This window comes from Lagopus muta, chromosome 20 (genome assembly GCF_023343835.1).
Source record: "Lagopus muta isolate bLagMut1 chromosome 20, bLagMut1 primary, whole genome shotgun sequence".
Taxonomy (NCBI): Eukaryota; Metazoa; Chordata; class Aves; order Galliformes; family Phasianidae; genus Lagopus; species Lagopus muta.
Window position 1 is genome coordinate 62662 of NC_064452.1, and position 27927 is coordinate 90588.

Below are 27927 nucleotides of genomic sequence, written 5' to 3' on the forward strand. Positions count from 1 at the left end.
AGTGCCTTCTTATGTCCACGAACACGTTACATAGAGACAGTGTCCTGGCCTGGTCTGGTGCCGCGGAGCCGGGGTGCACGGTTTCCGGGAAATCCCGTGACCTCGCGCCCGTTCCACGCCCTTCCCGCTGCGAGAGATTGGCAAGTACCGGGGAACGAGCGCGGCCGGTTCGCCACAGAGCCGCGCGGACCGCCAGAGGCCACCACAACCCGAACTGCGGCCGCAGCAGCGCACGCATACAAGCCTGAAACCGCGACCGTTGGTAAGAAGCGCGTTGGGGGACGGGCTAGGCTGTGGAGACAAACCGATTGGCCACGGCAAGTCAAGTGGCGCCTGCGATTGGCTGGCGGATGTTTGGGTGAGTGGAGGCGTTGCGCTACCAGCGGGAGGGGTTGGTTTGTGCGGAGCGGGCAGGTGCGGCGGGCAGGGGCGAGCTTTGTGTTCTCCTTTGAGGAGTGATGGGGCTATTCCGGAATTAACAAACCACTCTAATTTCTTTATAAATTATCGCAGAGTTGATTTTACCGATCGTTTGATGAACAGCACGCTCAGGAAATCTACTATGACTTAAGCCCTGAAAACCACCTGAGGTAAAAATTAAATTTTCTTCTGTTTTAGAATTTGTATTAAGGGACAAGTTGTACATGGAGTGTTAATTTAGACTTTAACTTTAGCATCTAATGTAGTGTTTTTCTGTCTCCTCCATTTCTTCTCTCAGGCTCCTAGTCTTTTGTCCCAGGTAGGTCAAGAACACAGTTCCCATGAAAATGGAGTAGATAAAGAATACTGCTTAAAAAATATTGTAAAACTGAAACTTCAGATAGGTGCACAGCACACCTTTCATTTGATTTCAGATTTTTAAAATGCATTTCTGCAATATATCCGTTAAAAATTACTGTGGAAACCATTTCAATTAACATACAATAAGTTTTTATTTCTAGACAGACCTTATCTGTCAGTGAGTGAAAGGAAGTACTCCTGTACTTCCACCTGATATAGCAAAAGCTGGTTGGTTTGCTAGAAGCCATGTTGCATAGCAACCACTTTGTTGACCTCCCGTGTCGTTCAGAGCCCCCTCCTGGAATATTTCTCTCACATTTAAAAATGCACTGTGGTGCTGCTCTGGAGATAGAGACTGCACAACAGTTGGGAGCAAATCCCACAGTGAAGGGAAACAGAAGATGGGGCTTTTAGCTGGGGTCTGACCTTGGGAATAAGCAGTGTGAAGCAGTATTCTGTATCAGTTAAGGGGAGAAAGAGATGTTTTAAGGATGCCTGTGCTAGAGCAGGGACAAACTGTGTGTTGCAGAGGAACTGCTGTGTTTATCTGGGGAGAGAAGTTATTTCAGAAACACTGGAGAAACACAGTGCTCTAAAAGAAAAACTGATATTGAACCAAAATGCTATGACTGTGTTTTGGGGACACTGGTTTTAACTGCCTTAGAAGTGTCCCTTTGTTCTTTGTTCTTGTTTAGCCCTCCCTAGACTTCTCAATTTACTTTTATCTGGTGTACTTTCTCCTTCAGTTTTCCAGGTCTTGTTGTCTCATATTTTTCCAGTGACGGTGCTGCTGCTGCTGGTGTTTTTCTTTACAGTCTACCACAACTTGCAGGACACTCTTTAACTCTTACATTTGTTAACTTTTTTTTGTTGTTTTTTTGGTTTTTTTTCTCCAATTTGCTATGATTGTTTTTCTCTTCTTCTAACTTCCATTTCCAAATTCTCGTTTCTTCATGCTTTTTTGAAGGTTAAAGGGACAAGAATTTTTTTTACCTTCCTGGACCCATCCTTATATATTTTTGCTTCTGCAGCCAAATATAATCCTTTTCCTGTTTTCAGGCTCCACATTCCAAAAATTCACCTGTGTTACATGCAGAACCTTTCAAAAACCAATGGCCAGAATGCTACAAGCTCCACCCAAGTTGCATTCTTCAGAATGGCACGTTGCAAACAAGATGCAGTGTGCCAGTACAGAGTCTCAGAAATCCAGTTCAGAGCGCTTAGTAGCTGAGAGTCGAAGACTGGTGGATGAAATAGAAAAGACAACTCAGAAAACCCAAAGCAGTGTCAACAAGAAAATAGGTAATCCCATGTATACTTTTCAAGTGTCATTTGAGCTAGGTGTTTAAGAGGGACTTAGAAAATTACATGATTGTGAGTAAGAATATATGTCAAGGGCATGTTATCTGATCTCGTGGAGAAGTCAAGATATCATCCAAAAAATATTTTCAAGTGGATTCTTTATTTTGTTTGAAATTATGTCTCCATACATCAGGTCCAGCATGAAATTCACACAATAATGAAGTCATTCTATTTCTAGCCATATCTAAGATACGGCCAACAATGCTCTGGCTTTTATTAACAGTTGTTTGAAATTTTCATTCTGCAGAACAGAGACTGGAAGAAATAAAGTTCTGGAAGCAAGAATTAGATAACAAACTTGAACAACTTGTTAATGAGACAGAGGTACTGTTTACTTTCAAGATCAGGCTGGAGAAAGCCTTGGAGAGCTGCAAAGAGCCACTTGTAATTTCCCAGAAGTGTCTCCTGAACAGGTGAGATTAAGAGGAAAAACATTCACGCAGAGAAGAAAATCTATGTAACAGACCTTTAACAAATACAACAGTGGCAAACTAAGGGCCTGCTTGTGCAGCAGAATCACTGTCTGGTTTGTGTTATAACATTAGAGGGCCAAGCCCATAAAGGCAAGGAGAAGCTTTGGATATAGAATGCTGGGCTTCACCACTGTCTGTTAGCTATAGGTGTTTTAGTAATGTGACTGATGCTTTTCTCTTTTTATTTAGGCAGAGACGAGCTGGGACTGACTTGGTGCATGATGAAGTGGAACAGGAACTGGTCAAGGAAGCTGGAGTTCTGCAGGGGGTTATTGCTTTGCTTGAACGTACATTAGAACAAACGAATGAGCAAATCAGGTGCAGAGACAAAGAGCATAACAAACATGGGTTAGCTGAAAAGCAGGGCTGTCATAATCTTGAGAAGTTATGTCAGGCTGAATGTGGGGCCAAGATTACCTTCAGTGCTACACAGTTATAGAAGTCCTGTTCTAATCCATAACATTTGATAATTAATTGTAAGAAGTTCTGTTAGAACTGAAAGTACTGCCACATGATCTACAACCTTCTCAGCCAATCCTGTGGCTTTAATTCCAATTGAAATTATACCACTGATTTATACAGAATTTGAACCATGCTCTAGGTCTTGGGACGTTGCAAATAACAGTTTGTGAATGAGGAATTTTGAGCAGCATTTGCATTGCCTGGTGTACCATTTCTCACATGCATATTAGGGAGATCTATAAGTGCTTAGACTTTGGCTTAGAGTGCGATCATTTCTTCCTCTAGACTAAACCGTTCCACAAAATACAACCTGGAAATGGATGTGAAAGACAAGTTCACAGCTTTGATGATTGACAATTACTGTGCTAGCTTGACAAACAACACTCCTGATGTCAGATACACTGATAAAACAGTGGAAATAGAAGGAAAGTAAGTGGTTATTTAACTTGATGGATATACGTTAATTATATCAATTATAGGATGAACTACTGCAGCAGCAGCAAAATTAAAGTAGCTGTGTGTAAGACAATTCAGCATTGTTCTGTTGTACTTGTGTAATTTTCTTTATACTTCTGTCCATCACTTTAGTATCTGTGTAATACATTGTTGAAATGAGCCACAATGATCATGTTTCCAGTGAATTGCTGTTCACTGGAAGTTTCTGAGTCTCACAGATAGCTATAGTAAATTTCTCACATGGGTTAAACCCAGAATAGATTCCTCTAACTTCTTCTCCTCTCCCAGGGTGTCCAAGCAGGTCAAATGCTGGACTGAGGCAGATGAGGTATGTGAGGTTAATTCATCTGTCCAGTGTGCAGATTTTGTGTGAATTAGTGGTTTCGATGAAGAAATACCTACCACAAAAGAACAGACTGGCAAGAAGAAACAGGCTAAGTAACGAGCTGACTTGCTTGGAATACAAGGGACTGCCAGCTCTTACCACTAGCCCATGTTAGTGTCCATCAACAGGTTGTTTAACTCAGACCATACCCAGAACAGCATTTGCTGCTATGTACGAATAATGATTATTGAAATGAAACAAAGAAATCTCCGAGGGACTTCCCAGAGATCTGCCTACCAGCCACTAGTGCACAGATACTACTCTCCCCTTCTGAGGATGGGCTTCCCAACTATTGCTGGAAGTGACTATGTAAGCATGTAGGGGTGTCCTGTGTGCACAATTAACGTGTGCATAGTAAGTTGGTGTTAATAATACTAGCTGAATTGTATTACTTGTAACACCTTCATTGATGAAAGATGTTCCAAGAAATACTGGTTATTATATGTGTCTGCCTATTTGTCCATATCTTTCCTTCCTATCTGTCCATATCTTTTCTCCCTTTTCCTGCTACAACTCAGTCTCTTATCAGGAAAGGAAAATAATAACAAGGTTGTTTTGAGATTGTAGCAAAATGATTTTTTTTTTCCTTTTACACTCGTGCTTGGTTTGTGGAGTAATTATAGATTTATGAAATAGTGGATGCTGCCAGCTGATGACCTTTTATTTTGAATCTCTTTTATTTTGAATTTTTATTTTGAATCTCTTTCAGTTTTGTTAGCCCTGAAGACTGGTTATATTTCTCAAACATAAATGTTGAAAAGGCTGACAAGCAGAGAAACAATTCAGTGGCGCTAAGGGTGCTGATTGACAGCATCCTCTCCCAGGCAGTGAATGACATGTGCAAGCAATATGAGATGGTGAATATCGCATTTAGAAATAGAGTGGAGGAAGTCAGAGATGCCAAGCACAAGCTGGAGACGCTCCTTGCAGTGGTAAGTTGTAGGAGATCATCAGTGAAAAGATGTAAACAGCAAGCTTTGGTTATCAACCAGTTGGCTCAGTCCAGTGTATTGAGGTGTCTTGAGCTACTGTGGTTAAGAATTTTACCTTTGCAATACTGGCAACAGCTGCAACACAAGCTTGCCTCAGTTTCCTTTAACAGTCAGATTTCATTTACTTATCCAAATGTGCACTGCTATAAAGGTGTATTCCTCAAATCAGTCAATTGATTGAAGTATTCTAGTAGATTTCTCTGAAGCCAGGATTTTCCTTGTGATTTTTAGATACGTGGGGCTGCTAAGGGTTTTTTGCGATTGTGCTGTAAGAGCTTAATGGCTTATAAAATCAGGGCCAGTGTGATTGAAGTTTGATGTATGAAAACTGTGCTTGAGTTCTAAAAGTTAACCACTGAACTTAAAGTGATGTTGGCGCCTCTCCAGTCATAATCCTGGACAACCTTTGTGAAAATCTGTTGATAAAATAACACCTTAACATAATGAGTGTTACTGTAATTACTGTTACTATAGCTATTAAACAAGATGTTGAGGATTTTGCTGATTGCAGGAGAAAGTGTGCTGTGCTTTCTTCTGTTGGATTTGTTAAGGTGATGAAGGAGGCTGCCTCGCAGGAGATGAACATTGTAGCCTTAAAGAAAGCAATTGCTGATAAAGAAGGACCTGTTAAAGTGGCTCAAACCCGCTTGGAGGCAAGAAATCATCGCCCTGGAGTGGAATTATGTTATGACACAGTGCAATATAGGTTGACCGGTGAAGTTCAAGAGATTACAAACAACATTCAAAGGCAAGTGGGAATGACTAAAGAGTGGGGAAATCTGTGGTACAGATTATTTGGTTAAATAAATAGTCCAAGTAACATTGGGTCCCAGCTATTCTCCATGAAATTTTGAGACATGCTTTTTCCTTAAGGGTAGCACACTTTAAAGCATACTGCATGGATATTGTCTGATTGTGAATCCCCGTCCTTGTTTTTTCACTTCGAATTACTTTTGTGTATGACAAAATATCTATGTATTCTCAACTAACTTCTGGCTGTATTTTCCCTGTTAGATTAAAGGACACACTGGCACTGGCTGAAACAGAGCTGAAAGGTCTGAGACGTCGGCAGCTTTCCCTGGAGGAGGAGATCCAGATCAAGGCAGATACATTATACATTGATGAAGTGCTCTGCAAGCCAATGAGAGAGTCTGTTTGCATTAACAACTTTTAAAGCCATATTACTGGACAGTTCATGCTGAGATTTTTATTGACAAACTCCAAATTTATCGATTTGAATTAATGCTGTCCTCATTCTAGATGTGTGAGGCAATTAAAACAGACAGTACATACAGCCAGGACTGTGCTCTTGAATGTCTGATGAAATCTCCCACTGGGTAGTAAAGTTCCAGAATAAGAGGGAATGTGGGAATGTGCTTTCCATGTTATCTCAGGTACAAGCAATGATATTTTTTGCCATTGAGAGGTGTAGAAGTTGTGGAAGCTAGAGCAGTTCTCTCACAAGACACTGGTAAGCTGGTCAAGTGGGAGTGTTGACTGCCAGGATTAGCTGCGGTATGTTTTTTTTCTTCTTAACATCTGCTGTTAAGAACTGGGCAGAGAGTGCGTTATTAAACTCAACAGGAACTAGGGAATGATGATGCGGTGGAATGGAGTGCCTGACTGCATCTGAATCAAGATGAAGCCAAGGCTGATTTTGGGCTAATCGTTTCCTTACTCCATGTCTCAGTTTTCCTATTTGTAAAATGGGAACAAACAGATGGGCCTCACTGGTAAGCTGTTTGAAACTCTACAAGGGGAAGTGCTGAATGAAGAAGAGGGTCTTATTTTTACTAGAGGTGCCAACGAAGGCTGAGGAAAAAGCTCACTGCTGCTTCTGGTTCTGGTGAGGAAAAACAAAAAAACGGCAAGAATAAGTGATACTGGAGACATAAGAGGCTGGTTGCCAAGTCCAACACTTTAATCCAGGGCATAGTAAAATTGTCCTTTGCATACGATGGTATCTCCCTTTCAGAGGGATGCTGACAAGATTCAGTTCTCCTATTAATGCCCTCCAAAGGATTTGTTCATCATTTGCAGATGTAACTCCTTGTGGCTTTACTCCAGTGGATAGATGATGACAAAATAGTTAAGCTCTGAGTCAATCAGATTTTTAAACTTCTTGTAAATATTGTGCAACAGCTGTTTCTCTTCACTGGTCTCCTGTCGGGATGTGTAAATCCTGACCTGTGAGCATGAATGGTGGTCATGTCTCTCAGATATGTGCAGCAGTCTCAGCCCATTAAAGCTTGTGGCAAAAGTAAGCCTTTGTTGCTACTGAAGAATATGGAGAAGCCAAATTCTTAGAATACAATCCTAAAATTTACTTACAGTTTTCACTCTGAACTGAGTGAAAATTACGACTCATCTTCTGCCAAAGAATTTTTGGGAAGAGGAAAGTTCCTTTTACCCTCAAGATTGACACATTCTTGGAATATGCATGGCTCTGGATCTAATACATTTGCAGTTCAGCAAGCAAAATAGTATGACAGTATGGTTTACACCAGCTGCATTTGTGGAGTGGCCACATACAACATCCCTTTTTGGTGAGATGTGTTTATATCTTTTGTTTAATGAGATTCAACTGTCATGCTTCAATTTAAGCATAGATATGAGTACCAGAACTGAGTGGAACAGACAATCCCTAGCTCAATATAGGAGGTGACACAGGGAACCCATGGACTAGCAGAGATTTGTGGAATGGTTGGTGCTGGTTATTAAATTTACATAGTATTCTGTAATATTCCTACTTATGGATTAGTAGGTTGGAAAGACCCATTTCTAAGTGGTTCTCAGGATTCTTAAAATGCTAAAACATTACATAGGGAAGGTAGTTATGCTAACATTTCCTTCTCTAACCTTACTGTGGGATTATAGGGACCTCAGCATTTCTCTGGATATGGAAGAGAGGAAGGTAGATAATGGGAGTTTTGAAGCATCGAGTCTTACCTTTATTGTAGTCAAAAAGCATTTCCTTTCTGCACGATTCTGTAGCAACCTCTCCACAAAAGTAACACTAAGAAATGCCCAGACTTTCAGAAAAAACAATCTCCTGCATGATAAGATAAGCTGTAGCAGCTCATCATCCAGCAGCTCATTGTCATTGTTTACTTCAAGGGTTAATTTCTTCAAAAAGAAAGAACGCAGTCAGTTCTATGAAACAAGGCTTGCACTAGCTAAACTTCAAAGTGTTTCCCAATTTTACCAACAGAAGTGATTGACAGCAGATCAGCTGTGTACCTTGACATTAGCAGAGAACCTTTTTTTTGTTACGACAAAAATATACGCAGTGGTAATTTCCATTCTCCCGTAACGATGAGCTTCCCATGTACGTTATATACCATCCTAAGAGATAGACAACTTCCAGTGGGTGCTATACCCACAACTCATGCCATGGTACTATTTTGCATACCAGAAGTAATTCAAGATTAAAAGTGCATCTAAAAACAATTTCTAGAAAGCTTTACCGATCTGTGGTGTCTATTGCAAACTCTGCAATGCATTAGGCCTTAAAGAAATCTGTCAGTAACCATCAGTTATAAGGCCACGTGCTTCTCTCAGGCACACACAGACTTGATGCTCATTTATATGGGTCAGGTGTTGAATACCTTTCATGATACATCCTTGGTGATACCAAAATGCTTTGAAAAGCTTTCCTACAAAAATAACGCTTTCCTGCCTGAAGGTTCCTTTTGCTCACAGCTGGCTTTACAACCACCAGTATTTTTTGAGTGTTTTAGCATCTTGTGCTAAACACTTTCATCATGCTAAAACATGCTTGGCAACCTGACATAAGTGACATTTGTGAAGAACAGCATAACGGACATTGTAACAAGAACAATCACTTGAAAGGGACTGTATAGCTGGTACACTGGAATGGCTAACTCCTAGGGTTATGTAGAATGCCTATACAATTACTTTGCTTAGCTTTGTGCAGCGAGTTGTCGTGACTGCTTGCCTTACCTGCAGCACATGCCAGTAGGCTGGGAGGATGTTGGTGAGAGTAGGTCTCATCATCCAGTCTGGGTTTCTGAAATAGCAGCTCCGTAAACTGATGCTCCTAACTGGTATCTCCACTAGCAGGATCCTGGCTAGATGGTCATGTTTCATGACTCTTTCAAAGTAGAAGTTCACATTCAATTTTGAGGCTCTTTTGGCCAAGTTGGCCCATGACATTCCCTGGACCACTTGCCCATGGGGGTCATGGATATGACATTTGATATTCAAGGTGCACAGGGAATGAGCACTGTTCTTACAGAGATTGTCCAGCAGTTCATCAGAAACACAGTTATAATTGAAAGTCAGGATAACCAGGCTGTGGAACTTGGACACAGTATGGTGGAACAAGGTGCTGCTGTAGACAGGAAGATGGAGACTGAAGAAATCTTCAATGTTTATTTCAGATATAAAGCTTTTATTAGTCAGGTAGCTCAGAGAATTCAGAAGCTCACAGCCTTCTTCCAAGGTTACTCTTGCTCCTTTTAAGTTGAGATAATTAAGCTGTTTGCTCATTCTTTTCAGAAAAGTACCTAAGTTCTTGATAAACTGAGCCCTGACTATGTTTTTCCAGACCAAGCGATCTAATTCCAGGTGCTTGATGCTCAAGGATAGCAGGCGACAGTTACATTTACCCAACTGTGAGAAAAGGCTTCTCATAGACACTTGAAATTTTCGGGTAAAGACAGTACTGTAAGGTTGCAATAGCTTGATTTCGAGGTGTTCCAAATATTTGCCAAATTTCTTGACGTACCATAGTGCAGTTTCATATTCAAATGCATGTGCCCTTGATGGTTGGCCATTGAATGTGATGGTTCTGGTTCTCCAGAGGGATCCTGAGTACATGGCTTGATTCCATTTTTTACAGACCAATGCAGCTTGAGATCTGTCCTTGTCATCTAACCAATAGAAGACATGCCTCAGACAGACATCAGGTAAATTAGCCCAGGAGCTCTGCTTAAGGTCACTGTCATCCTCCATTGAGGAAACACTTCTTGACAACTCTTCTGAGTGCAGAACAAAACCTAGATGAATCACTTTGCTAGCTAAATGGCTTGTAATCCCCACAGGATATGCCTTTAAAGCAAATAGCTAAAAGTTGCCTTTTTTACATCCAATAGCGATAGTCCTTTTTTTGCCTCTGTACTCAAGTTGTCAGGATCCAAGTTCTTATGTCTAAACTATGGTCTAACCTAAATCAAAAGAGAAAAACCAACAATGAATAAAAAACAACCACAGTAAGATAAGAGCACAGGACATCATTGAACATTTTGGCTTTTAGTCTGGCTAAACAAGGAAACAGTATGATAATAGAGCAGTTGTTGCAATTGATAATGGCCTGGGGCCTTGTATGGGAACTGCTGAATCACGGCCTGAACCTCTGATTGATCACCTGAGGCAAGCAATGAGTCAGCCCTGGGAGCACAGGTGAAGGCAATTCACCTGTGCTGCTGGAAGGGGGTGGAGCCTGGCTGCACTTCCCCTAGACCTATTTAAGAGCTGACTACCAGTGGGGAGGGATCTCTTTCTGGAAATCCCTCCTTTGGAATTTTACAGCCTGGGACACAGGTAAGCACTCTATCTGTTCTCTTTTGGTGTAATAACCTGCTTAGTCAAAGTCTCCGATATATTTCATAATTATAACATCTGTATATTCATTGATTATACAGGCCTGATACCTAGCGTTCTGGGCTATACAGAGATGAACAGTGATCTGTGCAAAAGCAATGCAAATGACCATTCTTAGATCTTCAGAGTACTTGTCAAGAAAACCTGAGGTAGTACCCTGCTGTAGATGGAGGTACAATCCCTGTTGAGAGTAATGAGCACTATAAGCTGTTCTGTCGCTTTGCAAGATGTTCAGCCATTTTCCTCCAGTGGATAGGAAGGAGAGTGAACAGGAGATCGGGTGTAACAGTAAAACACAGAAGAAAGTAACCACATTGCAAGAAATTACCAGTTCAACTCTCAAGGCTAGGCTCTTAGTATTCAGCTGCCTGAGCACCTTTCCAGATTTGATAGTTTCCCACCTGTGTTCATGATTTACTTTCTGTACCTCCTCCTGCCCCTTCCTCTCCCAAGTTCAGTCATTGCTATGAAACAAAGAGGTATTCTTTGTGATGTCACAACTGAATTTATGCTAGGGCAAACAAAACCGACTTGAACCAAGTTAGCTGGGCTGAGGTGAAGACACTGGAAAAGAAAGATTTGCTTGGTCATCTCAGGAACAGAAAAATACAAGCCATAATCTACAGACGTAGGTGGAAGCTATATGTTTGTTATTAGCATTTTTCACCACCTGGATAAATTGGATCAAGCAACTGACCAGTAAACATCCAAATAGGGAAACAATGCATTCCTATTTCTTCACTTATGATTTGCAAACTTCAGCTGTGAAATGCAAATTACCTTCCATGTATCTGCTAGATGCTTGCTTTCATAAGATCTTTTATACAGATCAGGGTATCAGTTGTCTCTGCCAACAGCCATACACGGGGAAAACTTGTATTTTGTTAGTACTTCTGCAGTGAGGCAAAAACGCAAAATGCAGGTACTTCCTATCTCTACAGTGCGCATATTACCATGTCCACTTGGCAAACCACTGCTTAGCTCTTGAGAATTAAAAAAAAAACACAAAAAAAAAACCACAACAGCTAGGGGTACTGATCTATATGATCTACTCCAAAATCAAGGCTTAATTGCTAGCATGACCAAAAGACAAAACAACTAAAAATTAAGTGATGCCAGTCTTTAAACAGTCTTTTTCCTCCTTTGTATGAGAAATTTCCTTGTTGTAGTGGAAATGCTAAGTCAAGTTTGTAGAACACTGAAGCAGCGATGGAGCAGCTGGTGTGAAGGCAAGGCCAGCCCAGGGAAGCTCAGCTGCATGCAATGTACCTGAGTGACTAGAAGGGCTGGAGCCAGCATTCCACCCCTTCTCAGACTTCATTTAAGGGTTGGCAGTGGAGGTGAGGGTATCTTGCTGGAGATCCCTGCCTACCTGAGGCCCTCCAAAGGTATGCAGCTTTTTACCTTTGTTCCTGTAATAGCTGTATTTCATTAACAGGCCTATAAGGTCAGGCTGGCTGCCCAAATCAACTTTGCCTTGCTGCTTCCCTTTTGGATTGGGACTGTTCTGTCATACGTTATTTCTGCATTAGTTATGCACCCTCTGTTTTGTTAGCACCATGTCTATTCCTAGTTTCTTTCCCTCTCGGTACAAAAATTCTAGCTGTCAGCAATGATCCTTAAATAAGTCATGGGGCTGTAATTACTACCTCGCTTCCATTGTTATTTAGGACTCACAACAACCCTCACCCCATAAAGAGTTTTGTTTTTAGCATTTTTTTAATTACCTTGAAACCTTTCCTACACGAATGCAGGTTGGGGGCAAGGGGATGTACAGTGGCACATAGTTAAGATTTGTTGTGCCTCTTCCTATCTGGAATCCTTAAAGTGAATTGGCAGGGGGAAAAAAAAAGCATATATGACTGTAATATATAGAAATACGTTTCTATTAATAAGGAATTATTTACTGAGATGCATTTGCTCCTATGGTAGCACATGAATGCAAAAGGGTATAAATGCCATCGTGTAGAACTTTCAAAACAACAACAAAAGCAAAAAAAACCAACAACAAAAAAAAATGTGCTTTAGAAGTCATGGAAAGTATGATTACAAATCAATGGTGGGACTCACAAAGCACTGTCAATTGGCAGACAGCTCTAGGATAAGGGTAAACTGTGTGTGTGTAGCAGTCAGCTGCTGAGCTTGAAGGGAGAAAAACATTCTGGGGTGGAAAGAGGGAACAGAAGCTGCCAAGAGCACTTCTTCAGGCTTCAGGTAAAGTACTCACCAAGAGCAATTTTTCAGGTAAAAGTGTTTTTACTAACACTCTTTATAAACGCTCTACACACAATCATATCTTTGTTAAGTTAAAAAAAGACCTCAAATATCATAAAGTACAACCCCCCCCTTCCCACTAACCCCATCTCTTGGTGCCACATCTCCACAGTTCTGGAATGCCTCCAAAGACGATGACTCCACCACTTCCCAGGAAGGCTGTTTCAACACCTGGCCACTCTTTCTGAGAAGACATTTCTCTTAATATCCAAGCTGTCTTGTTTTCCTTTAGGGTAGGATTGTAAGGAATGCAGACCACTTTCTCAGCACTTCGGTTTTTTTATCTGCCTGATTTGCTGAAGGACAGTCCAAATGGTTTCTGGTCCAGCATTGTGCCATCTATCTACATCTCTATCTCCTCCAGCTGCAGAAGACAGTGGGTGGTGTCATCTGAAGTCTGGAATCATCAATGTATCAGCAGAAAGCAGTAATTAAAAAGCTTTCCTAGGCCTCTGGCACCTAATGGGTTATCAGAAACAAGAATTGTTATGTGGCCACCGACCACTGCACAGCACCTGCAGCTTCGTTGCAGAGATGCTCCCGTTGCTTGCTGGGACGTATCATCGCTTATGCCCTTTTCACATCATTCTCCGTTCCCGCATCTACCCGCGCTCGTCGCGGCAGGCGACACCGCCGCGCAGCACCACCGCCCCGACCCCACCGGGCGCGGTCACCTCACAGTCTAACGGCCGCTGCGCGAGCGAGAGGCGGCAGCCAATGGGGAGAGCGGGAAGCGCCGCCGCCAATCAGAGAGCAGGCGGGGCTGGATTTGAACGCGGCGGCCGAGACGGTTGTCGGCCGGCAGCAGTCTGTCCCCTCTCGGTCTCCTGCCTGCGTAAGTACAAACCCAACGCAAGCGATGGGCAGAGCTGTCCGGTTGCGGCCCGTGCTTCCTGCCGTAAGAGGAGACTTTGTCTCCTCCAGTCTTAGTATCTATCGCCTTTACTACCCTTCTTGTTGCGGTTTCAGCCGTGCGGTGCGGAAGCTCGCGGGGCGGGAGTGGCTCTGCGGGTGCGGCCACGGCTGAGAGCGACCAGCGGGGATAAACAGTGCTTGACAGCATCGATTAACCAACAGTAGACGTCATCTTATCACAAAGAAGCGGGATCAGGGTGTTGGACTCGATGATCTCTGGAGGTCCCTTCCAACCCCTACAATTCTGTGTTGTCTCGGTGCTCTCCTTGCCGTATTGATATGTTTCGGGTAGTTGGTTAACTTCTCAATTACAAGCCTTTCCTTGCTGCTACGTGCAAAAATGCACTGAAGGCATTAATACCCTGAACGTTTTTTGATTAAGAAGATTTCATTAAAAGATTTCTTGCATTTTGAGATAAATTAGAACACTTCTGAGAGGTGGGGTCTATTTAAGAAATGAAATTTAATAAGGGATATATGGAGGGTTTTGTAATATGTAACGATGGCAGAAGTCTCCTGTGGTTTTTTTTTTTGTTTTTTTTTTTAATCTACTGTATGTCTAATTCATAATTAATTATTGGTAAAATTCACTCTTAATTCAGGTTGCTAAAATACATTGGCATTTCAGTTGCTTTTCAGAAGTAATAGTATATGTTGCAAATGAGCTAGTGAAAATTAAGAATTCAGAATACATACTTAACATTTTTATAGATTGTTATAAGCAATGGGCATTTTAGCCCTTCTCGCTTTTCTTTTGTCACTAGCAGGCATGTCCACTTTTGGACTTGTCTATGTACAGTTATAACAGTGACTAAAGTGTCAGCTTTCAGGCAGGAGCAAACTTGCCTGGGTGTAGAAAGGTGATTTAATGAAGCCACAAATTTTATGTTAGACCGTGGTTTAACTTGCAGTTAAAGTCTATTCTACTTTACAAGATTGAGTTTCACAGTTTACCAGGACTGATGTCCTGAAAACCAAACAAATAAGACTTGCTCACAGATATATATAAATAGCTGTAAAAATTCATGTTTTCTTCTCTTCAAGCTCAGAATTAAAATGCTTGCTTGGCTCTACTTTTGTTGTTTTAGGTAAATGTAGCTAAACATATTATAGAACAGTTTCATTTCTCCTTTTCCACACTGGTGCACCTTGCTCTAATTTTTCTTATTCTCATTATTTTAAAAATAAGGTTGATGAAGAACAGGAACAAGATGGCATCTATGCTTCAAAATGTCAGGGCAACAATGGACTGGCAGAGACACCTGCTTTTAGCTGACTTTGAGAATGAGAGCCCTGTACCAGACAAATACAGGAGAAAAACTTCTTTCAGTTCTCTTAATACTATCGGCATGTCTCTAAGAAAGCGAATACCGTTAAAGCAAGTAGAGCTGAATTTCCATGAGACACCACTTTGGGAAAACATGGAAGAAAGAAAGAAAAGCCAAGTGCTCCAAAGTATTACAAAAACAGCAAGAAATGCTTTTGGAACAGTGTCACAGGTACTTGTCTTTGCAGCAACATGTAGGTAATGTCTTTTTGCTTCAATTTCAGTAGTAAGATTGTTGGGCTTTCATGTCCTCCTTAGATTTATCCTCTGTACTGCACAACGTAGTGGTTGGCTCTAGAACATAAAAGCTATTGGAGGGTGTCCAAAGGAAGGCTATAAGGATGGTGAAGGGTCTAGAAAGGAAGACATATGAGGTTACTTAAGTTTGTTCAGCATAGAGGAGGGGAGGCCTCATGGCAGCCTACAGCTCCCTCACCAAAGAGCAGAGGGTCTCTGCTGAGTTCTGCTCTCTGATGATCTCTGATGACAGGACCTGAGGGAACATCATGGAGCTGCACTGGGGATGGTCAAGTGGGGACTGGGGAAAGATTCTGCACCAGAGGGTGATGGGAATGGAAGAGGATCCCCAGGGAGTGGTCTCAGCTCCTTACTGCTGGAGCTCAAGAAGCATTTGCACAGTGCTCTCAGACACAGGATTTCAGTTTTGGGTGGCCCTGTTTGTAGACAAGGGTTTGACCTGACTATCCTTATGGGTCCCTCTCAGGGGTCCCTCTCAGCTCAGGATAGTTTATAAGTATATGAACTAGTTGATTTTTATTATCCCTGCTAGGTAACTCTTGCCTTTTTATTATCTGGATAAATTATGGCTATGACAGAACAAGAAAGAAAGTGAAAAGTAGGAATATGGGAAGTAGTTCAAGCAAAACCTTTTCCCTTACTGCATTTCATAACATAGGACAGAGCAGCCCACACAAGGAAGAATGTGGATAGACTGCCACTGCTTGCAAATAATTGTTTCTGAGAAAGGTGTAGCTTTATATATTATATATATTTAATCATTCTTGTACCTGCACTGTTTATTAGGATGTTCTTCCAAATTATCAACACAATTTGGACTCATAAAATTCAGTCGGTAGTATGTTAGCAAAGTTTGAAGTTTGTATTGTTCTAACCGTTGGTGGCAGACTTTAAGTTAATCAGCATATATTAAGAAGCCTGGCTCTTTCTTGCACAGAATCAGCAGGTGCTTTTCTTCTAAAGCATACAGAAATCCTTGGCAAGTTTCAAGGATTCGGGGAGCAAATCATTCAACCCAAATGGGTACACAAAAAAAGCATTCATGCTAGACTAAACCTAATATGAGAAAGAGAGCTAGGGATTCGGTTCAGAGAGGCTTCCTCATCTTTCTGGTTCCAAACAATAGACTGATGGACTCATTTAGCTTAATATGTCTGTCTAATGCATATTTCAGAAAATACGGAAGACTTGCCAAAGGCCAATACATTCAACTGTGACCCTTCCAGCTGAAGACACCAGCAGCAGCTCCGCAACCAGTTTTTCCAAGAAAAGAAGAACAGTACAAACACCTTGCCTTAGTATAAACAGTGTTACTTCAGCAGCTAGTTCTACATGCACACCAAGGTCCAGCAGAAGATGCTTGCTTTGGCCAACAAGGTTGTCAGAACATACAAAATTGACGGGTTTCCCATCTTGGCGTGGTGAAGATGCTGTCCCACTCGAGATCAAGGAGAGCATCAACAGCACTGAAGAGCCTCTGTTCATCACCTACTCCTGCCAGCAGAAGAATGTAAGCTGCATTCTTTTGTAAACCTTATTGTTCTTTTTTTAGTTATTGTTGCTATGACTAAAGTATTTCTTAAGATTAAAGGCAAGATGAAAGTTGTTAACCTATTCCACTGAGACAACATACTACTAGAAGATTTAAATTATTATTTACATGTCCCACAGTCAGACCGTAACAAACAGCATCTGATTCAAAATCACAGAAGAAATCATAGAATGGCACAGGTGATCTTAAAGATCATTTAATTCCAACCCCCTGCCCTGCACTGTGGGCAGGGTTGCCACACGCTTAATCAGACTGCCCAGTGCCCCATATAACCTGGCCTTGAGCCCCTGTAGGGGGTGGGGTATCCACAACTACTCCAGACAACCTGTTCCAGTGCCTCATCACCTTTTGAGTAAAAAAATTTCCTACTAAGAGAGGGAACACTTAGATTAAAACCATTCCCCCTTCTTTTATCACTGTCTGCCCATGTAAAAAGCCTGCCTCCCTCCTGTCTTTAAGCTTCCCTGAAATACTCCAGTACTGAAATGAGGTGTCCTCAGAGCCTTCACATCTCCAGACTGAACAAGCCAGATCCTTTGCTTTTCTTCATTGGTGAGGTGTTTTAGCCTGATAAAAACTGATAAAACTGTTGAAGACCACTGATACTAAAATGGAATCCTTGGGGTTGCCGCTTGTCACTGACATCCACCTGGATTTAGAGCCAATGACCACAACTCACTGTGACCATCCAACCAATTCCTTATGCACTGAATAGGCTTGGGTATTGTCACCTGTTCAGTCTGTTCATTTTAACCTTTAGTAATGACAATTCTGCCTCCAGAAAGAAGTTTGACGGTGAGTTGGAACTGGTCTCTTCAGGGATTCACCAACTGAAGCATCTCTTCTGGGCCCCTGATAATGATATTGTATAAGGGGAGCTGTAAATACTGTTAAGTATCCTTCATCTCAACTCTCTCATTTGTAACTGAAGATAATGTCAAACAGGTGAAGTAGTTGTTCAATTACCTTGACTAGACCTGCATGTATCTATGAGAAAATCTGCTGTTTGGAGAGCGGAAGATACATTAATTCTAACTTATTTAAAACTTCAGTGTGTGGAACCAAAAGGTTCTTCCCTCATAGTCAGTGTGGCTTCTATAGCACACTGTTGCACAGTTATGAAGCTTAAGCTTTATATTGTGGACTAGTTATATTTTGTGACTTTGCAATGAGCCATAAGTTAGGCTTCTATGCAAACAATTTTTCTCATCCCATATGAGAAAATGACTGGTACTATTGTCTTTGTCACTTGACCTTAGTTCTTACTGATTACTAAAATTATGAAGCACAGCAGGAAAAACTATTGCCCCAAACAGTCTAATTTTAGTCTTTTTATCTCTAGCATTGTCTTGGCAGTTAATACAATGACAAAAACTGTAGTTGATGCATGCATCGTTAGCATTTTTAAACACAATAATTGTACTTCAGTGAATGGGGAGCAGTAGTTCTTTGTTCTATGTTTCTGAACATCACTTTTAGTGTCAACTTACTGAACCATTACTAGGTTTGCTATGAGAATGTCACAAAGGCCTCATCTACCTTCTCTGTGATCTGCACTGTGATATTAACACAATGTCCAATACTAAAAGGAGGTTATAATCAGGAGGGAGAAAGACTTCTAACATGGTCTGATAGTGACAGGACAAGGGGGGAACAATTTTAAACTAAAAGAGGAGAGGTTTAGATATTTGGGGGAAGTTTTCACACAGAAGGTGATGAGACATTGGAACAGGCTGCCCAGAAAAGGCGTGGATGTTCCACAAGGTATAAAAGGCCAGGTTGGATGGAACTCTGGGCAACCTAATCTAGTGCCTGATTTTGTAGCTGGCAACCCTGCCATGGTGTGGGAGTTGGAACTGCATTGTCTTTGAGGTCTCTTTCAGCCCAAGCCATTATATGATTAATACCATCATCTATTAGCATTTGAAGTATTCCTTTTGTTTAAAGGGGAAACTATACTGTGTATAACAGTTAATATTCTTGTAACAAGTTGTAGGAACATCATTTCTGTAACAGTTTAAAAAAAAAAAAAACAACTCTCCCCTACCTGTGCTGGATTGAAGCTTCAAACAGTGATGTGTGCTGCTTTCACTGAGCAATTCGTTCCAGTTCTCCTGCATAGATAGATGCATACAGTGCGCTGTCACTGGCTGGTTTGTAGGTTCTGCATTTGGAATACCTGTAGAATAAATTTTGCTTTCTGTTCTGGTATATAATTTGCAAGAATTTTAGCATCGTAGCTCCTGCTTACCTTTACCATGATGAATCAAGATTTGACCTCGAACTGTCAACGGTTGCTATCTCCATGCATTCAAATGTATCTGTTTTAAATAATTAGTTTATATTGCAAAAAATGCTCCTGTTGGTATTTAAAATGTTGCCATACTTAATCAGTATACTGCTGTTTATGCTCAATGAAGGTTTAAGAAAAGCTTTCTTGTTTCTTTTTACAAGTTTTAAGTGAAATACACAGGTCCCATTAACCGATTTTTTCCAGCAATGCATGTGAATAACCAATTATATAACCTTGATGACTTTATGCTGCTAATAGCAGTCTTGTTCTTCTGCAGGCACCATGCAATATCAAACTACTGCTATTCTAATGGCATGAAGTTTGCAGCCTGTGCATCAATCTTGGGAACTTCCTCAGGCTGTCAGAAGGCAAGGAAAGAAACTCCGTTCAGCAACTGGTGCCTGGACAGAGATGGCTATAAATACCGTTAGTTTATGAATATATATAAAGGAAAACTTCATTTGAGATATGAGACTATACCTTATACTCTGCATAGAACTGTGTGCTTTAAAAAACAATTACATTTTATAATATTTTTGGCAGAGCAGTCTAAAACTACTCTTCCCTTGCTTTTGCTGTTCAAGTCAACTAGAGAAATAAATCTGAACCACAGTGTACTACCTATCTTCTGCTGAGACAATGGACTATCTTCAATGGGGCTTTCACAACTTTCATAAAGCACTAAGTAGGAATGGTCAAAGCAAGGGCAGAGATCTACAAATGATGATCATAGGAAAGAGTAATATTCAGATCCTCCTATGTATTATGAAAGCACTGATCTGTTATTTTCAAAGCTTAACAATTTATCTTATTTTTTTAATACTAACAAATCAAAAGCTAACTTTACATGTTAAAAAATGTTTTAAAGTTTAAAATGTTAACTATAATGCTTAAAGAAACAATGATTGCTATTTGAGTTTTGACCACAACTGCCATTCCAAGTCAGCAGGTTTCTGTACTCATTTCAAAGTCACAACAGTGGAGCCATGTTAGGACTCCAACTCACAGCCCAAGGATTGCTGTTAAGTAAGTGAGCCCAAGTAGTTCTACCCTAAATCATAGCAACTTAATTTTTTGCTCCTATTTTAAATACCGTAATGGCAGCAGAGTTAAACATTGCTTTTGTACAACACCATTTGTCATTTAGTTATATGCAGAAATTGCTTATCAGTTAATATACATAAGTTGCTCTGAAAGTAATGCCTTATATTTATTTCCATAAATATTCAGCAAGTGCTGATGAATGTCAGTGGGTGCCATTTTTTTTCCCCCACACCAAGGAATTCAGTTCCTCACCTTTGCTTCATACAGATCCTATTTTGTCAGACTGCCACTCTCTGTTGCATGACAAAATGTAACAGAATAATTGTTTTAAATCACTAAGAAGATTCAACCTGTATTGCCATGCTACCAACATATGTTTCTGATGTTGCAGGCCAACATCATAAAATGAGAGGCATTCATTTTGGAGCAATGTTCTTATTATAACTACTGTTATTTGCTGATACAATGCAGGCATTCTGCTCAATGAAGTATACTAGGCATTTGACACATGTCTTTCAAACTTAAGCAAAGATTTCTTAAGCTTCTAGAATTCAACAGCTATTTCTACAGTAGCAGTTTTGTGCAAGTTTTGGAATTTACCTTCTACTCTAAGCTGAACCTTCAAACAAAAGACAGATTCAGAGAACTTTTCTGTACAGTGACTTTTAAGATGCACGTGTAATTTGGTAAAACTGGAACAGCTAGAATGTTAATGATATTAAGTATAAATGTAGGAAACAGTCATGTTCGATTCTGATTAAAGTACTGATTTTTAAACTTGTTTCTGATTTCCTTTTTACCTGTTAAACTAATTTATTAAATAATGAAATAATTAGCAAGCTCTGGAAGCACGAAGACAACCCAGCCTTCAGATGACTGGTGAGAATGTTATTTTTCTTTTTTTTTTTTTTTTTTTAAACAAACTGAACCAACTAAACAAAAAACCCACTGCCTTTGTATATGGAACAGTAGTTTAAGTTACTCTTTGTATGTACTGAGACTGCTTCTATAAAATTTTATAAAAAAGGATGGTGTCTCATTATTGAAGTATCTTCTCATATTACTTTTGAAAAATGAGGAGGGTTGGAGTTCACAGGTTGACTTCTATTCACAAACTGAAGTTTTACCCCAGATGGTCACCCATATTAAACAGCTTGTATACTGTTTCTACTTGTTACTAAAACATGCAAACGATGATCTAAGACTTCCAATACCATTGATAAGAAGAGTCTGGAACACTGCTTGCTTAAAGGCAAGGAAGGTTTTATTTAAGTGATTAATATAAGATTTTAAAAACCAGCTCACATCAAAATCTATACGAGTTGTAGAAATCTTACTCCTTATTTCATATTAAGAAATGCATTATTGTACATTTTTGAATCTTTACAAGGCAGCCATAAGAAATATAAACATTTGTTACCAGATAGAACCTTCTCACTGACCAACAACATTTAAAATTTACACTCAATAAAACTACAGACTGAAAGAACATGTACAATTTCAAGTTTACTTATAGGAATTAAGTTCTAAGTGGACTGCCCTTTCCCCTCCCCAGCAAATAGAAAAATATATTAGGGAGACAGCTTGGGGTTCTGTGAGAGAACTGCCATTTTGGCCTCTACCCCAGAGGTCCCAGAATTGCTAACCCTTAGAGGCTCCAATTTTTAAGTTACATAGTAATCTCTATTAACTCATATCTCAGCAGTAAACCTGTTTCTTTTTCTCTTTCCCCCTCTCTTCCTCCACTTGAGTTCTATACAACCTTATCAATTAATGATCTGCCAAAATTTTTCTCATGCTCCTCTATCCTCTGAACAATGCTATCCAATTTTAAAGGTAGCTTATTGGGTTAAATAAAAATAGAAAAATTTTTATCCCCTTACCTTGGGCTTAATCTGAAAGGAGGGAGAGAGGGAATACAACACCTTACTTTGATTCCAGAGTCCACGGCACAGGATTCTATCTGCTCCAGGACATTTCCTATTTTTGAAGAAAAAGGGCTCTCTTCATCCAGAAAGGTGTGTGATTACCTTTTTTTCTTTTTTCTTTTTAAAAAAAGGAATTTAGGATCATAAATAGAAACTTAAAGTTACAGCTGAATGATTAAATAGTATTGAAGTCAAATTACCTTGTTAAAATCACAATTTCTACTGAAGCTATGAACATAGATCATAAAGAATCACTGCTCTCACAGAAGCTGAGGAAGAAAGCTGGAAATGTTTGCGATCAGGGAATTCTATCTTGTACCCAACTCCAGATGTAAATAAGAAGTGCCACTTTCTCCCTTGCATGATGGAAATGAACAGTTCAATGCAGAATTCTTGACTTAAGTTTTTGTATTTCAAGCTGAAACCAGAACAAATTATGAAACCACACCATATAATCTCTTCCTCTTTCCGCTATTAAGCCAACAAGCTTATTAAGAAAGGGTCCACATTGGAATTGTCTAGTACTTTTATAACATACTCACTATCTGTAGTTTACAGGCAAAAGGAGGAAAAATGTGGGAAATCCTATCTGTTTAGTAACAGTTACTGCAGCAGTTACAAATTATAAAAGCTGAAAATACCTTTGGTTTTCTGGTATAATTAAGAATGCTTTCAAATGAAGTTTTTAACACATTTAGGACAGGAAGCAATATAAAAGGAGGATGAATTTCATTTTTCCCTTCTGAATTTATACTGTTGAAAATCCATGATAATTCTACAGCCTTAACTATTGGGGATTAACTTAAATACACATATTAACAGTGCCATGATATTGCAATGTGTAAAATACACAACGTGTTCACTAACAAAAGCAAACAGAGGCTATTTTGCAAAATGGTGGAGCTTCAAGATAAATGTCACTGTTTTTATTTTAATTGTAGATGAAAGTATCAAGTTTATTTCTCTGTGGTTTCCTGATAGCTGCACTTCTACATAACGAGTAAAAAGTTTTAATTTTGTTAAGAAATTATTTCCCTACGTAGTAGAGAAGTGATATGTAAGAATGAAAGGCTATTTTCATCCAAACAAATCAAAACAGCAATTCTCACGAATCCCTAAGGAATGAGAGGAATGATCAATACCATGTCAATTTTACACTTGACAAAATTTTTATGCAGGATATAAATCATGCCACAAAACTAAATAGGTGTAATTTGTCAAACAAGAACCTGTTCCAAGTGCACTAGCGAATACAAGTATTTTTTTAATTGAATAAACACAGCCATTGTTTAAAAAAAAATTACAATTGTGCTGTGAAAGCAGAAACAAAACATCACTTAAGGTTGCTTTCAGTAGTTACACAAAGATGCCACAGTGTCACTGTGTGTTTTCACAATATCTCAAATCTTGATAAGTCTAAAATGGCCACTGATTACAGTTGTTTTTAGTTTTTGTTTAATACAGTAATTTAAAACTGGATATACATCAACAATTCAAAGAAGTGCGCGCTTTCAGGTGTGGCCCACTTTGTACTGACTTGTACTACCACTTCAGCATTCACTGAAATAACAGCTTTGTGTTTCACACTTTCACTTCTGCCTCTTCTGTTTGGCAGATCAAGTGTAAGTGCTTCTCTGTAATATACAGCTTCTCTGTCTGTTTCTATTCTGTGGAGAGGCTTCAAAACTTCCACAGACTGTAAGGTTAAAGAAAGTGCTGACTGTACAGAGAATGCAGCAGTGAGGAACAGTAGAAAACTGAAAGACTATAAGATCATGCTCGATCTCAGTGAATGGCCTGCTCAGGAGGCCTGATTATGCCTCCATGATAACAGAAGTGAAACTGTAATCTCAATAGAAAATGAATGCCTGTGAACAGCCACGTGGTTTTATGTAGACAAAGTATAAAACTAAAGCACTGACTAGAAACAAATGTTCCAGGAGAAAATGGGATTGAAGAAAACATGCTGTAAAAAACTAGCAATTCATCAGGGATTGTCCCAAACATAACTGGGGAAAAAAAGGCCAAAAAAATCCCAAGTAATTGAAGTCCTTAATCATGTCCACAGAGTACTGAACTGCCAACTTAGCTGTGAGATGCCTAAATCACTACCACCTCTTTCATACTCTTATCTCCAACATAAAATCTGTGTCATTTTAGTGTCAGCTGGCTAGAGCTTTCAAAAGAAATGCATCTCATGTTTGTGAAGATAAGCTCCAAATAAGCATGAAGCCTTAACCTACAAACTGATGTCTGCATCACTGTTTGTCAAAATGCTCAGATGGAGGCATGCTACCAGGCGATGAACCATTCTATCCCTGAGCATTAGTAGTGCTGGCATGATGAAATGACCATGTGAGTTCTCATAGGAAACAAAGTTAGGGAAAATATTTCCAGCTGAATTCCAGTACTATGTTTAGAGACTGAATTGTTACCACTCTAAATCAAGCATGAAGAGTAGCACTTCTTTTACTACTTTTAGCTCATAATATACTGTATATACATATATAGAACCAACACAGTGGCTAAAAAAAAAACCCAAAACCTGTGAGAGTCATCTGACCTTGTGTTCATATGAAGTCTTTTAACAACAGTCACAGAATCACATACAGATCTCTCTTTTGAAAAGAAATAGGTCTTTTTATGTTAGCAACTTAAATCAGAAAATGGATTTTGGCATCTCCTGGCTTGTAGAGGTAGACAGCTAAAGCAGAATTAATTTTGCTAATACTAGTAGGTATAGTGATTACTATGAGGAGACATGCTACCCAGCAGTCAGTGCTTAAGAAAGTAAGTTCAAATTCTGCAGTCAGTGTTGACTTTATGTCCTCTAAGCAAATGTCAAGTCTGCTCTTTGCATTCCTCCACTCTTCAATTCATTCACCTATTTAAAACCAACAACCAAGAGCATGCTCGAAATACTTATGTTCCATTGGGCTTGCTCTGGCAAGAGTCAAAACTGCCAGTCATTAAAACACGAGAAAATAGAATGTTTGTTTTCCTAGGAGGCTGCCAAAACTGCTCTGTAATATCAGTTACGTATTGGTCAGACACCGGGCTACTGTGGCTAGTCTTTTCAGAGGATGTACTCTGGGCATCTTTTTTTTTTTTTTTTTTTTTTTTTTTTTTTGCTACCTGTTAAAGCAAGATATATTTAACAGAAAAGGAGCACAGATATAAACATCAGATGTGCATTTTTGCTACCAGCTTTTTTTCTTTCCTAGATTAGCAGCAGGAAAGAAAACCTCATCAGTATGATAAAGAAGCCTTCCCTGCTCTAACATCATCTCTGGTACCTGTGCAAGCAGTGAACTGACTGGAGGAAGATGGAGTATGCTCTCTGGTATACCTTGTGCAATCTCTTCCTAGCTGCAGAGGCTAAGAAAAGAAATGGACACAATCAGAATAAAAACACAAAGTGGACCACGATAAACCATTGAAAACTACTTTAAATTTACGTCTTAAACAACTATGAAACTAGTGGGAAAACTGTAAGCCTGAAGACTGCTTCAGTGTAGTTCATTTAGCTTTTGCAGCTGGCTACCTTGTCAGCAGAGATTAAAAACCCCAGGCTCCAGTAACATAAGTTAACCGTGAGCTACTAAAATCTTAACATCCTTCCTAAATTTTCAGCAAAAAAAAACATCTTTCAGGATGTTTGAAATAGGTAACTCAGAAAATTTGCTAAGTGACAAGCTGAAAAAAAAACAACAACAGCAATCACCACCATTTATACACTAGTTTGCTGGTCGCCTTTTAAGACAAAAGCCACAAAGCTGTCCTTCAAAAAGCACACTGAAACTTTTGTGTGAACAAGGAGTTATCGGACTTACTTCTGCATTGTCATCATAGCTTTCCACTGCATTCCTTCTTTGTTTTACATACCAATTTTGAACTCATTAACCAACAGGCTTGTTTCTGTTCCGGCTATATATTAGGAAAACCTAAAAGGGAGGGTGGGGATGATGACATCCTCCCCCTGGTGCCAAAAAACTGAGGGAGGGAAGTCAAAGAAACCAAATCTAGAAACAGCTCAAGAAATCACCTGTTGACTTCAAGCTTTCTCAGGGTCAACAGTCTGATCTTAACTTTAAAAGAAAACTGTTTTTTTGCTCTAGCAATTTCACTACAGGTTTTGAAACATACATTAGTTCTATCACAAAAGTTATATTGGTGAATTTGGCATAGTGGAAATAGATGCATAATGAACTAGAAAACTGCAACTGTATTAAACTAACTACAACATTTAGTTTAGAAATATTATCACTTAGGGAAAATTTCACACATTTTACTTCTAATAAGTAAAAGACCTAAGAGAAACCAGGAGAACACACATTTGGCACCTCCATTCTTTGAAGCTCAACTGTTGCAAGTTTGATTGCTATAGATTGTCTTAGCAGAGCACTCGCTGTCAAGCATGAGAAGGTAAATAATTTACTCCATTAGCATTTATTACTCTTTCATCCTGCAGATTAAAGATTTTAGTTAGAATAATGAAAAAAGTGACTACTCTGCAGATTGCAGACCCCTTAGTGAAAAGGCTCCCTTAAGGCGTCTGTCTTAGAATCTATCTCAGTCTGAAATGGTCAAAGACACCTCCTTACACACAGTTCACACATTTTACACAGTCATCAAGTTTCACAAAAGTCACAGTTTGGTACACTTGCACATCACTTTGCATACAGCAACACTAACTACTTCCAACTGTGGCAGAGATGTTTATTTCTAACATTAAGCATTTACGATTTGGTTCACAGGCAGAGTCCTATTTATTTGATGTCCAGCACCTTATACAGGATGAGTGTCTATATTAGCATCTGTTGACCAACAGTATAAGCTGAAAGGAAATCTTGGACTCAAGGCACCCAAAAATCATCTTGCTGTACAAATCCTGATGACCCATTTTTGTACCCTCACCTCTGCTTCCCTTACAAATATATCGCTTCATCAAAAGTGAATTGGCAACAGATGAAACTATTTAATGTTTTAAGTGTAAACTTTCTCTGTAACCTAAGGGGTCTACTGTTTATATTGTTTTGGGTGCAGCTAGTTAGCTAATACTACAATCCTTTTGCGTAAAAAGCCTGTAGCAGCTTTTTCTCTTATTGCACATTTCATTGTATCTGTTGTAAAAAGTAACTGAAGACTTTTTTTTTCCTGTTGCTTTAATGCGTAAGCACTTGGGATAGTTTTAGATTGTTTTAAAATTTCCCAATACGTCAAGAGAACAAACTGGAAGTTCTCTGGTTGGTGTAAGAAGGCATTTTTCAGAGCAGGGAAGACTCTGAGGTACAGTTTCCCCTCTACACCTCCTAGTTTGAAGCTGCCTAAATACTACCTTCTGAGGCATGACTACAAGTTAAATGAAGGACACCCAAAATCTACAGCCTCAGGCTTCCTAGGGAACAGATTCAAATTTGTGGACTCCACCCCTAACCCAAGCAATGGAAGGCAAATGCCTATCATGATCTTTGTCTGACTCGGGCTGGCTCTGGGCACGCTCTGGTTTGGGGTTGGAAGAAGGTGGATCAGGTTGCTGTACAGACATAGTCCTGCGGAGATGGTTTCTCTTGCGCAAAAATTCAGGTTGAGAGTGGAGGCCAAAGCTGCCTTTTCTCAAGATCATCCGAGAGTTGTTCTTTTTAGGTCGTGAATGAAGACTGAACTCCAGTGAGGCCAAGTGGGCTGCATAACCCTCACTGAGGAACTGAAATATGAAGGAAAGAAAGGGAGTGACAAATTACTGCTGCCTCAACCTATAGACTCTATGAGGAGTTAAGTTTATATCTTTGGCAGCCTAG

At 39.8% G+C, this 27927-nt stretch overlaps 4 protein-coding genes across 15 annotated transcripts in view; 2 read left to right on the forward strand and 2 right to left on the reverse strand.

The window, feature by feature from the left end:
- FBXO39 (F-box protein 39) overlaps positions 1–9887 on the reverse strand; it is a 46170-nt gene extending 36283 nt beyond the window's left edge. The window contains exons 1-3 of one of the 2 annotated variants that reach the window (XM_048967009.1): positions 8874–9887; positions 7860–8036; positions 6314–7097 (exon numbers count right to left, since the gene is read on the reverse strand). In XM_048967009.1, coding sequence (XP_048822966.1) covers positions 6969–7097; positions 7860–8036; positions 8874–9887 — 1320 coding nt within the window. In that variant the 3' untranslated portion in view covers positions 6314–6968. Of the gene's footprint in view, positions 1–6313; positions 7098–7859; positions 8037–8873 lie in introns of those variants that run through there. The other variant, XM_048967010.1, reaches the window with a different exon arrangement.
- On the forward strand, positions 375–6204 carry TEKT1 (tektin 1). 2 transcript variants are annotated; one of them, XM_048967011.1, is made up of 8 exons: positions 375–590; positions 1840–2082; positions 2390–2555; positions 2805–2933; positions 3363–3506; positions 4628–4850; positions 5429–5658; positions 5925–6204. In XM_048967011.1, exons 2-8 carry the CDS (start codon positions 1893–1895, stop codon positions 6082–6084), a joined length of 1242 nt encoding a protein of 413 aa, XP_048822968.1. In that variant the 5' UTR covers positions 375–590; positions 1840–1892; the 3' UTR covers positions 6085–6204. The 2 variants fall into 2 exon arrangements, with proteins under 2 accessions (XP_048822968.1, XP_048822969.1); XM_048967012.1 differs by lacking the exon at positions 375–590 and having other exon boundaries at positions 1856–2082; positions 5462–5658.
- A 543-nt stretch (positions 9888–10430) lies between the features above and the next one.
- LOC125703039 (uncharacterized) lies at positions 10431–25256 on the forward strand. 6 transcript variants are annotated; one of them, XR_007380749.1, is made up of 5 exons: positions 10440–10475; positions 13042–13644; positions 14914–15223; positions 16484–16819; positions 19432–25256. XR_007380749.1 is itself a non-coding variant. In XM_048967013.1 (4 exons), exons 1-4 carry the CDS (start codon positions 10634–10636, stop codon positions 19462–19464), a joined length of 753 nt encoding a protein of 250 aa, XP_048822970.1. In that variant the 5' UTR covers positions 10482–10633; the 3' UTR covers positions 19465–25256. The 6 variants fall into 6 exon arrangements, 1 of the variants encoding a protein (XP_048822970.1); XR_007380747.1 differs by having other exon boundaries at positions 10445–10475; positions 12922–13644; XR_007380746.1 differs by lacking the exon at positions 10440–10475 and adding an exon at positions 10482–11923 and having other exon boundaries at positions 12922–13644.
- Positions 21441–27927, reverse strand: part of PITPNM3 (PITPNM family member 3) — a 46498-nt gene continuing 40011 nt past the window's right edge. For all 5 annotated transcript variants that reach the window (XM_048966995.1, XM_048966993.1, XM_048966994.1 and 2 more), the window contains one exon: positions 21441–27833. In XM_048966995.1, the coding sequence (XP_048822952.1) occupies positions 27525–27833 (309 nt within the window). In that variant the 3' untranslated portion in view covers positions 21441–27524. The remainder of the gene's footprint in view (positions 27834–27927) is intronic.

Coding starts and splice junctions, on each gene's coding strand:
- TEKT1 (XM_048967011.1), top strand. CDS start 1,893: ATGGCCAGAATGCTACAAGCTCCACCCAAGTTGCATTCTTCAGAATGG. Junction 2,556..2,804: donor CAGAAGTGTCTCCTGAACAG/GTGAGATTAAGA, acceptor CTTTTTATTTAG/GCAGAGACGAGCTGGGACTG. Junction 2,934..3,362: donor CAAACGAATGAGCAAATCAG/GTGCAGAGACAA, acceptor TTCTTCCTCTAG/ACTAAACCGTTCCACAAAAT.
- LOC125703039 (XM_048967013.1), top strand. CDS start 10,634: ATGCAAATGACCATTCTTAGATCTTCAGAGTACTTGTCAAGAAAACCT. Junction 15,224..16,483: donor CTTTTGGAACAGTGTCACAG/GTACTTGTCTTT, acceptor TGCATATTTCAG/AAAATACGGAAGACTTGCCA. Junction 16,820..19,431: donor ACTCCTGCCAGCAGAAGAAT/GTAAGCTGCATT, acceptor GTTCTTCTGCAG/GCACCATGCAATATCAAACT.